General features: G+C 35.8%; 1 protein-coding gene across 2 annotated transcripts in view; it reads left to right on the top strand.

Annotated features, from left to right (window-relative positions):
• DYNC2H1 (dynein cytoplasmic 2 heavy chain 1) overlaps positions 1–12,180 on the top strand; it is a 341,276-nt gene that overhangs the window by 182,739 nt on the left and 146,357 nt on the right. For both annotated transcript variants that reach the window (XM_055305872.1, XM_055305873.1), the window contains 2 exons: positions 1,861–2,016; positions 7,323–7,398. In XM_055305872.1, the coding sequence (XP_055161847.1) occupies positions 1,861–2,016; positions 7,323–7,398 (232 nt within the window). The remainder of the gene's footprint in view (positions 1–1,860; positions 2,017–7,322; positions 7,399–12,180) is intronic.

Here is a 12,180-nt window from a genome sequence, read left to right on the forward strand (position 1 = left end):
ATTACCTTTTTATGGAAATTTTGTTTAGTCTAAATTGGTGACTTTTTCCTATTTCTTAAATACATGTAGATATTCAACTATTTGAAAATGCAGTTAATTATATTTAAAATTATTACTATATATGTACATATATGTACCCACATGCATTTATTTAGTAACTTAAAGGCTGTTAAATCTCTATTTTGTTACTTTTTTTGATTAGTTGACTTTAAAAATTTACTTCAAATAACCAATATCATCATTTACTTTTATCTAGTAATTCTTTTCACTGACTTTCCTGCTTTATCCTTTATTTTCTTGTTTTCCTTAGATTTGTATTTATTTTTGTACTTCCTGACTTCTTTTGTTGAATTCTTAGTTGGTTCATATTTACTTGAAATAAGACTGAAATTATTATTATGTCTGTGAATTTGCAACTGAGTACATGCTTGGCCTTATCCCATAGTTTGACACAGTAGTGTCTTCATCTTGTTATTATTCAAATGTTCTTTGTCTATGACTTTCTCTGTAATTGTATATGATTTATTCATTTTGTGTTATCTTTAGTGCCTTAAACTCCAAGTGGCTGGTCAGTTTCCTATTAATTTCATGTTTTATTGAATAGTGCTCAGGAAATTGGCCTATTCTATGATAATTTTTATAAATATTTTATAAACATAAAACATTTTCATTTTGAGAAGTATAAGTTTGGATATGTATTTAGTAAATCAGTGGTAGTTTTTCTTCTAATCTTAAGTCTTTTTATTTGAGAAAAAACAGAATGCAAAGGATTACAAAGGGAATGACTTCCTTATAGCAGGCTTCCTTAAAGTTCTGACTTGAATTATTTGTGCTTTTTGTGTAAGAAACTATTTTAGAGGAAGAATTATACTTTTCTTACTAGCTAGTGAAAATCAATTTGGCAGACAAATGCACATGAATATTTTTAAGCTTAGAAGAATTTTTTTAAAGATTTTTTTTCCAAAGAATTTATTTATTTGAGAGAAAGAGAGGGCACAAGCATGGAGGAGGGGCAGAGGGAGAGGGAGACACAGACTCTCTGCTGAGTAGGAAACCTGACGTGAGGTTCAACCTCAGGACCCTGAGATCATGACCTGAGCCAAAGGCAGATGTTTAACTAATACTAAGAGACCCAGGAGTTCCATCCTTAGTAGAATTCTAAAGGGACCAATTATTAATACACAAATGCATTTGATTAAAAAAAAACAGAAGAATTTTTTTTCAAGAAATGGGTTTATTTACTCTTTTTCTAAGAATTCAGAATTTGTCCTCTTCTTTTGGATAATTAAATAATATAAACAGATTCTATGCATGTGGGTAAGAATTTTTTGAATGAATTTTAGGCTAATTAGACACTTTGATTTTCTGGTTTGATTCTGTGTTTATGAGACTTGCAATGTCAGCTGATAACCACTTCACCACAAGTGGACTAATGTGTAAGGAATATTAATTGTATGTAAATAGTATGTAGAAGACCTCATAGAAACTCAGCACCTGGAGAGGGAGACTAGTCTATGGAAGTAAAACCACATGCCCCGTGACAATCAATGTCAAATTCATTGTGTAAGTGATGATTCAGTTTCAGTAAACTACCTCAGTGAACATATAAAACATACTTGGTTATTTTGAATACTGTTGGTTTTATAGTTGTTTAATTTGAAAATTTTTGAATTATAATTGGTGTGAACTGTTAGATAACAGGAGTTTAGAACTAGTTTTAGATATGTATGTTTTGAGGTCAAAATAAGTCAAACTGGATAATAGTGAAAATTTTTCTCTATTCAAATGTCCTCAGGTATGTTAAATATTGATTTTATTTGTAATATTTGAAACAATATGATGTCAATTTTTTGCCTTTAGTCACCTCCAGGTTTGAAGAAGAATTTAATGCGTACTTATGAATCGTGGACTCCTGAGCAAATCAGCAAAAAAGATAATGTACATCGCGCTCACGCCCTCTTTAACTTTGCATGGTTTCATGCTGCGTGTCAAGAGAGAAGAAACTATATTCCACAGGTGAGTTAGGACACATCTTGGCTGTGTCGTAAGCTGTGTGTATTTCTGTATTAGAGTGTTTCTACAACTTAGTGTAAATGGCTAGGATTACTTCTCATTTGGCTCATGACTCATAACTTCGTATCTCTAATTCTGTCCTTGCTGTTCATCTTCTAGACTGTGGATAGTGCCATAGTTCACATGTCTCTGAGTTACATTGTTCGGGATGATGCGTGAAGCATCATAATCCTCTGATTCCTGTGGTTGATGAGGAGTTCAAGACCGAGTTCCCCATTGCTTTTTTTTTATCGGGTACCCCTCCTGATAAAGGGCATTGATCCCCATTTATTTCCTCAAGTTGGAAACCTAGGAATTGTGGATATGACTTTTTTCTCAGCCCCCCTCCCCAGTGCATTTCTGAGTCCTGTTCATTCTTCTTGCAAAATACACTCGAGATCTGTGCCTTTCTCTTCACGAGTTTTTCTGAGCCTCCTCACCTTTTACCTATACTGCTTTCCAAGGTCACCTTCCTACTCTTTTTGCTCCATCCATGTAGCAGCCAGAATTGTTTTTCTAATGTGTAGGTTGGATTATTTCCGTACTCTGCACACAGCCCATCAGATAGATGGCTTTCTGTTGTGCTTGCAAGGAAATGGGCACGCTTATTGCTGTGGTGTCCAGAAGGAAAGACTGGCCAGTCTTCAGCCTCCCTCCAGACCCCATCAAGCCGCACATCTTCATGGTCATTGAATTCATTCAACACTTTGTCACCACATCCTCCCCTTGCCATGCAGTCCTAGTGGGCCCCCTTATTCTGTTCTTCTTGCCAAATGCCTGAGTCATACATTGTGTCATTTCTAGATTTCATTCTTCCCATCTTTTTTTCAGCATTGCCTTACTGCTGTGTTCTCCTCAGCCTGTGCTCTCCACCTGCCCCGGGTTTAGCCTGTTTCACTTACCTGTCAACATTGGAATGCAGCTGTGGAGTTAGAGACTTGTACCGAGTTCTGACTTAAAATTTCCTAGCCCTGTGACCTCCCCACAGAGTGGGCCAACTCCTCACATGTACCTTTGTCCTGAGGATTGGGTGGAATAGTGTATATTCACAAATGCCTTGCACATCCTTCCCAAAAAGATTTGCCAGATGCGTGAAGTTGTGATGAGGTTTTATATCCTTGCAAATGACACTTACAGGGAGGGTGTGCTACTGCTTACTTGACCATGGAAGCCAGGGCCTTCTGATGGCAGTGAGCTTGTTGAGCAAGTCACACTCCAGAGACCCAAGCCTGTGTCCGCAGTAGTAATCCTGACGGGTTCATGAGCAACACTGATGGTCGTAGACCTTGATGGAAAAAGCAATTATTTTTTAAATGAAATTTGATTTTTTTTTATTAAGGGATACATGCACATAATATAAATTAAAAAGTTACAAGAAGATTTGCAACTAAAATTTAGTCTCCTCCCATCCTCGCTCTCTAAAAGCACTTCTGTTCCCAGGACAGCCACTGCTCAGCACTGCTGGTTGTCCTTCAGAAACAGGGCATATGTAAACAAGCATATTTTATGTATTTATATACTGACGTATGTTCTTTTTAACTCCAATAGCAGCACATTATCAATAACAGTTCTGTGTTTGCTTTATTAACCAACACATTTCAGAGGTTTTTAAATCTTAGTAACCATTTCATGGCTAAATTTTAAATATTACTTGTGTTCATTATATCGATAGACTTTTAAGCAGTTTTGTTTTGTTGGATAGACATATCAGTCTTGGCTATTAATAGAAAATATTGCAGTGGTTATTCCTACATTTGCCTCATTTCATATTTATTGACGGTTATAATTCCTAAGTTGGAATGTTTGGGTCAAAAGATAGCTGTATTTTAAGGAATTTGTAAATACTACCAAAATGTTCTTTTTTTTTTTAAATTTTTTTTGTTTGTTTTATTTATTTATGATAGGCACACAGTGAGAGAGAGAGAGGCAGAGACATAGGCAGAGGGAGAAGCAGGCTCCATACACTGGGAGCCCCACGTGGGATTCGATCCCGGGTCTCCAGGATCGCGCCCTGGGCCAAAGGCAGGCGCTAAACCGCTGCGCCACCCAGGGATCCCCAAAATGTTCTTTTTAGAGCAATTTACTTTCACACACACACAAATACTTGAAAGTGTCACGTTTTAAAAACATGTTAAGTTTGCTCTCTTTTAAATGATGAAATTGGAGGAAAACCTAGTCAAAACATAAAATACCATTAATTGGCAGAGACCGTGTCACAGGGATGTGCACTACAGAAACTGTTTTATTTTACTTCTTTTCCTCATTTAATCACCAGCTTCTAGAAATAAAGATCCACTCACTACCAGTTCAGTTGAGTTTCCATTCTTGAAGTCAGTAAAAAAGATTTTTTTTTTTTGCCATTTTTCATTGCAGTGCCGTATTTGGTTGCAGAATTACTTCCCCTATTTTACACATGAGTGCTGTCCTTCTAATTCTGCACTTCATGTAACATCCCTTCTCTTTGATATTTGCTATTCTTGGTCATCCTGTTGCTCTTACTAGACTGTGAGCACATTGGCACCCTGCTTTCGTCTTTATTGGAATGCTTCACACCATGCCTGGGTTTCCAGGTGGGCTGAGCAGGATGCCTGGGCTGTCTGAAGAAGCCCTCCACAATTTATAACAGTATTTCTCCTAGAAAATATGACACAAATAAAAATACTACCTTCTGATTTTTTTGTGCCATATTTTTTTAGGAAAAGGAAAGAAACTTTATTAATATGAAAAAGTTAATTTACAAAAACCCCTTAAAATGATGAGATGAAGCTAAGAAGTTCACTGATACATAAAAATCAATTGTAATTCTATATCCCAATAAAAATACACATATGATAACATTTAAAAATAATACTAGAGTTAAAAACATGAAATGCATAATAATACATTTCACAAAATGTACACAAAAACTCTATAATAAAAGCTGTAAAATATTTTTAAAGTCCTTCATATTTCAGCCTTGACATACTCCTCAGAGCACAGTTCTTACCATTTTAGAACTAGAATCTCACTTGGAATTGCTGTTCGTGGTTACTGGGGGCTGCAGTCTTCTAACTGCAGAGTTTTATAAATACTAATCTTTAAAGTATTGGAAAAAGTGTTTAAATCTACATTCACAAATAAGGTCTAAGAGAGTGATATAAGAAATATTAATAAGACTTTGAGTTGATAGAAAATTTATTTGGAATATTCCAGGAAGTTTAACAACTGTGGACAGGCACATACCCCTTACCCCTTTAATTCTTAGCTGGGCTAAAACTTAGTGAGGGGAGTTTAAATCTCTTATGATTTTTACAATATCTATTATTAAAAACATTTTTATCCAAATGTTAGTGATGCCCAAATTTTTATATCAAACTCAGACTGGTTCCCTAAGTGCTAGGTTTTGCCTCCAACTATTTGACTTACCCAGTTTGTTTTAAAAATGTGTATACAATGGAATCTTACTCAGCCATTAGAAACAACAAATACCCACCACTTGCTTTGACGTGGATGGACCTGGAGGGTATTATGCTGAGTGAAATAAGTCAATCGGAAAAGGACAAACATTATATGGTCTTATTCATTTGGGGAATATAAACATTAGTGAAAAGGAATAAAAGGAAAGGAGAAAAAATGAGTGAAAATATCAGTGAGGGTGACAAAACATGAGAGACACCTAACTCTGGGAAATCAACAAGGGGTAGTGGAAGGGGAAGTGGGCCGGGGGTTGGGGTGACTGGGTGATGGGCACTGAGAAGGACACTTGGCGGGATGAGCACTAGGTGTTATGCTAGATATTGGCAAATTGAACTCCAGTAAAAAAAAATTTAAAAAAATGACCGAAAGCCCACATATCCTGCATTCAAGTACTAGAACTGAAGCTTCTCAGGACCACAGATTTTGTCCCCCTTGTTTGTTGCTGTGATCTCATGGACCGGGACAGCACCTGGTATGTAACAGGCACTTAGTAGCCTCCAGGAGCTCACGGAATCTTCCCAGCCTTGCATTCTTTCAGCGTCCACTTGACCATCAGTGACATCATCAGAAGTCATTCTTCACACCTCTCATCTTGGTGTCCTCACCTGCCATGACCATGCGGCACTGAAAGTCTTGAGTTTTACCATCCTGACTCCCTGTCTGCTCTATTCCCCTCCCCATCAGGACACCTGCCCTAACCCTTAGCTCAGGTAATAGTTGGACATACCGAGTATATACCCTTCCATCCAACACATTGGAGCCACGAGTCTGTTGGAGTGATGGGTCATACCCACCTTGCTTTTCCCTCCCCCACGTTTGGCTGACAGCAACCTGAGGGGGGAGTTATTTATGTTTTGGTTCCTTATGCCCAGAGGTTTACATGTAACATCGTGTAATAAATGTTTTGAATGATTAATGAATGAATGAAATCTGTGTTGATGCTCCTAAATACTATTAAAGTCTAAATAGATTTTAGTTTCTACTTATTACTTTGAACTAATTAAAGTTAATGGAAGTACCATCAAAATTACTTTTTTAAAATTTTTATATAATGAAGAGTTCTATGAATATACTTTTTTTTAAACTTTTATTTTTTTTATTTTATTTATTTTATTATTATTTTTTTATTTATGATAGTCACACACACACACAGAGAGAGAGAGAGAGAGAGAGAGGCAGAGACATAGGCAGAGGGAGAAGCAGGCTCCATGTACCGGGAGCCCGATGTGGGATTCGATCCCGGGTCTCCAGGATCGCGCCCTTGGCCAAAGGCAGGCGCTAAACCGCTGCACCACCCAGGGATCCCCCTATGAATGTACTTTTTATACAAGAATTGTAGCTATTAACTAAGTTCATAATTTCCAATATGAATGCTTCCTGGGTAAAATGTACAGAAAATAATGCTGTTTGCCTTTAAACATTTTTTTGTAATATTTCTGTTCTCATGTCTGAGGACAAAAACCACAATTCTGAAGGACAAAATTATAGGAACTATCCCAATGTATACACCATACTTAGACTAAAAAATTTACCAATTTGTTCTATGACTGAATTGCCACCATACTTAAATGTTAAAAACTATTCTAGTATTAAAAGACTTTGGCATGACTTTTGGCAATCAAATTTCTTTTAAAAAATTACTGTTATCTTTGAGCTAATGGTTTTTATTAAAAATTCTCAAGAGTTGCCCTTTTATTTTTCTAGCATATTTTGAACATTCTTAAGATTATAAGAGCAATGATATGTCTGTGTGTATATATATATCTTTGAACATTGCTTATAGTTCTGTAATATTTGTAAATTTGTTTCCATAGGGTTGGACAAAATTTTATGAGTTTTCTTTATCAGATCTTCGGGCTGGATACAGCATTATTGACAGGCTCTTTGATGGTAAGTTTTACTAGTATTAATACCAGAGATAGTATTAATGTGAAAAATTGTTTAAGATCTTACTAACAATGTGATTTCTTCAAGAATGATTTCCTATAATGAAATTTGTTTTCTGTTTTTCATGTGTTTTATGTCCTGACTTGTGTTACTAGATAGTTCTTTATCTGTTGTGATAATTGGTTTTATATGCCATAGTTTTCTGATTGATCTGTAGCTTTCAGGAAACAGAAGGCTAGAAAGACCTTATCTTCAGTTTGTGGCCTTCCTAAATTTGAGGCTCATGAAGAACTATTCAGATCTCAGGAACTGTTAAAATCCAGGATTATGGTAGACTATGTTCACTATAGTGGATCTGTAGAATCTTACAATTAAGTAGGAGTCAGGATTGAAATAGGGCAACAGACAGGACCATGTGATTTGATGGGTGGAGACCATCCAACTCTGTGCCTCTTGAAGACAGGAGTGGTACAATCTCTGTATTGTATAGGGCCAGGGCAAGGGGACACTTGAGTTGAGACCAGTGGTGGATTGGAGGAGAGAGTATATTGATTATAATCTCAAACTTGAAAATGATTCCTGTATCCCCTTCCCACCCCAACACCCTGCCAAGCCGCCCTTCCTGGAGTCAGCCCTGCTTCGATAAATGGCACCACCATTCATGTATTTGTTCAGGTTCATAACCTATGAATCACTCTAGATTCTTTCTTTGATCTTTAAACATTCAGTGTTTGGGCAACTTCTGTCCTTCCCATGTCCAAACCAGATCATGATTCTGTTCATTTAATCCAAGCAAGAGCTTCTTCACCAGTCTGCTTTCTGATTTAGCACCCTTTGGAAATTTGTTCACATTGTGAAGAAACTGTTTAGAAAAGTAAAATAAAGTATATAATTCCCATTTAAAACCTACAACAAAAATAAAAATAAAAATAAAAATAAAACCTAAAGCAACACTCGTCATCTTTCCTCCATTGAGCCAGGCTCATTCCTACCTGAAGGCTGTGGTTGGTGCTTTTCTGTCTGAAATGCCTTTTTTTTTTTTTTTCCTCAGACCTTCCTATGTCTGTCCTTACCATTCACATCTCAGCTTCCAGGTGTCCTCTTTAGATACGCTTTTTATTACCACCAGTCTAAAGTCATTTAAAAATTACTCTCCACCCCTTCGTATGTTGTATTGTTGGAGTACATGAGTGCTACCTCGTAGTTTTTTTTATTGTTTTGTTTTTCATTTGTTGTTTTTTCTCTTCCTACTAGAGTGTAATCTACCTTAAAGTAATGTCTTTGACTGTTAACGATATTCCTTGACACCTGTGGTAGAACTTAGCCTACCATGGGTACTCAGTTATTGTTAGGTGAATTAATATCAGATATCAGAAATGATTCTATGACTTAACTTTGGCAGAATGATAAGATTAGACATCTAGGATGTGTCCAAGTCTCAATTTATATGTTTATGGGATGAAAATTTTGAATGGACTATGTACAAAATGTACTTACATCATAAGATCAAAGCTCAGTGAAATTTCTACACAATGAACATACTTACGTCACCAGTGCCTTAATCGAGAAACAGAACATCACCACTACCTCTGATTCCACTCTGTCTCATGCTGCCTTCTGGTTCTGACCATCTCTCAACACCCACCCCCCAGCTCTTGTGGTGAACAGTAGCATCTTACTACATAGATCAGTTTTACCTTATTTTGTAAAGCTGGAATCATGCATCACATATATGCATCATATACAGTCTTTAGGTTCTTGGATTTAACATTATATTTGAGAGATCCACCTATGTGGTTACATGTAGTTATAGATCATTTATAATCAGTATATAGTGTGCCACTTTTTGATTATAATGCTTCCCTGGATGGTCATATGGGTATTTTAGGGTGATTATGAATAATGCTGCTGTGGCTTTGGGTAAATAGTTGGATGTATTTATGTTGAGTATATGTATGAGTAGATAGGGTATTTATTTGTTTACCATTTGTTCATCACTAGTGAATGCCAAATAATATTCCGAGTGAGTTTTTCTTTAACAGATTTTGAATTATATATCAGAAAACTGTACACAAATTTACAATATGATTAATAGTCATATATTGAACCTTTGTAACTATCTCCAAATCAACAGAGTAATACCACCCTTCCAGAAGTGCATCTTTTTTTTTTTTTAAGATTTTATTTATTCATGAGAGAGACACACAGAGAGAGGCAGAGACATAAGCTGAGAGAGGAGCAGTTTCCCTGCAAGGAGCCTGATGTGGAACTTGATCCCAGATCCCGGAATCACGCCCTGGGCCAAAGGCTTAGCTCAACCGCTAGCCACCCAGGCATCCCAAGAAGTGTGTCTCTTATTCCTTTATGCATGTGACCCAACACTGCCCTATTCCATGCTAAGGGTAACCTCTTTTCTGATTCTATAAGCTGTTGTTTTTAATGTTAATTTGGACAGAGTTTTCTGGAGAATATATAGTAATGCTTTAGCTTGCATTGAAACTTGGTGATTTCTTTCTTTCTTTCTTTCTTTCTTTCTTTCTTTCTTTCTTTCTTTCTTTCTTTCTTTCTTTCTTTCTTTCTTTCCTTCCTTCCTTCCTTCCTTCCTTCCTTCCTTCCTTCCTTCCTTCCTTCCTTCCTTCCTTCCTTCCTTCCTTTCTGTTTTCCAGTTTTATTTAGATTCGTTAACATACAGTATAGTATCAGTTTCTGGAGTAGAATTTAGTGATTCATCACTTAAATGTAACACCCTGTGCTCATCACAACATGTGCTTCCTTCATGCCTACCACCCCTCCAGCCCATTCCCCACCCCCCGACCTACCTCCATCAACCTGGTTTGTTCTTTGTTGTTGAAAGTCTCTTATGGATTGCTTTCTTCTTCCCTCCTCCCCTCATTTTTCTCTCCATTCCTCTATGTTCATCTGTTTTCTTTTTTAAATTCCACATAAGAGTGAAATCATGTGGTATTTGTCTTTCTCTGACAGGCCTATTTCATTTAGCATACTACTCTCTAGCTCCATCCATGTCATTGCAAATGACAAGATTTTATTCTTTTTGGATACAAAAAGATACAATGGATACAAAGGATACAATTGTATATGCCATTTTAAGATGAAGAAACCAAAGCAGGGAGTTTGAATGATTTGTGATTATGTTTGAAGCTTGTGAGAATTAATAGCATTATATCATTTTATATATACCACACCATTGAATTGATGTAAGAAGCCAGTGCTTTAAAGTGATAGTGAATCTCGTAAAAATCTAACTATATAATCTCAGGATTACAGAATTTCTTGATATTGGAGACTTCCACGTATACAGAGTTAAATCAAGAAAGAGAAAAAGTTTTAATTATAGGGATGAGTAGGTATAGAAATTACATAGCTTCTAAGACCTGGAGTATACGTATAACCTTGAGCTTCCTGACCTGTAAAATAGGAATGATAGCAGATACTACATCCACTGGTTTCAATTCTTGAGAATTTTGAATGAGAAAAGCCACAGGAAACATTTAACATTTGGTACATTGAAATTATATTGAGTAAGCTTGCAATAATTATTGACTTACTGCTATTGCTATAATTTCAGCTCTGTTTTTATTTAATCCTAAACAAAATTCACTCTAAGAACAGTGAATATAAGAAAAACAAGATCTTAGAAATTCTATAAAATATTTTATATAATAGTTATTTGTATCTTATAAGGTGAAAGCTACATCAGTGTTTCTGTATGCCCTGGTGACCTATGAATGAATGACATGTTCATTACCAATATATTATTTAATGAAGACCTAGGCAGAACTAAGAAATTGAGTCCTGGTGAGGTGCCTTATTATAGCTACTTGGCTGCTGTTGGTAATGAGAGGTTGGCAGGAGGCAGCTTTTATTAGTCTTCCATGCCACCACAGCCTGGACCACGTGTGTACTGAGCCGTCAGTCTTCGTGCCAATCTCTGCATTTTATAGTAAGTGAAACTAAACCAGCAGTGCTAGCAGTCATGTCAAGTAGCTAGTTTAAGTACAGGTACAGTTGTTTCCTCTATTTACTGCAGACCTGAGATTTAATTCTTACAGTTTAAAACTACCACTGAACTGTGATTAAGAGGATGCTTTTGTTGCAAAATGAAATAATAATTTTAAAGTCTCACTTTGTGTTGTTTTATGCTATATTTCTCTTTTAGAAACTGGATAGTTGACCATTAGAATCATGACAGTACAGGACTATAATGTGTAAAGTTATTTTGTAGAATTTTCTTATTCAGGTCATTTTGATAAACTGAGGTTTTCATCATTGTATAAAATTAGATTTTGGAAATATTCTAAATAATTTCTCATTTAAGGAGGCAGTGTTGTATAGCAGACAAGAGTATGACTTTGGTTTCAGAGCACCTCATTCTGGTTCAGATATGTGGGATTATGTGATTTTCTGATTTGGGTCACATCCCCTTCCTATTCCTCAATTTCTCCATCCATATAACTGGGTAATTTTAATACTTTTATGTTAGATTATGTTAGAAGGCTTAAGTGAGTTTGTATATGGAAACATTTGGGGAATTTTACTTGATTAAATAATCTCACTATTAGCTATTCTGTGATTATGTTAATTATTAATAAGAATTTATTAATGAACTTTACATTCTTATTAGTGAACCTTATAAGGAACGATTTAACTAAGTTAAATGTATATTGTTATATCCTATAAGTATAACTGGAACCAGGAATTTAGTTAATATTTTAGAATAATTTAGAGTATTTTTAGAGTATTTCTAAAACCTTAGAGATAAAGCTA

The sequence above is a fragment of the Nyctereutes procyonoides genome, unplaced genomic scaffold, assembly GCF_905146905.1.
Source record: "Nyctereutes procyonoides isolate TBG_1078 unplaced genomic scaffold, NYPRO_anot_genome, whole genome shotgun sequence".
Lineage (NCBI taxonomy): Eukaryota > Metazoa > Chordata > Mammalia > Carnivora > Canidae > Nyctereutes > Nyctereutes procyonoides.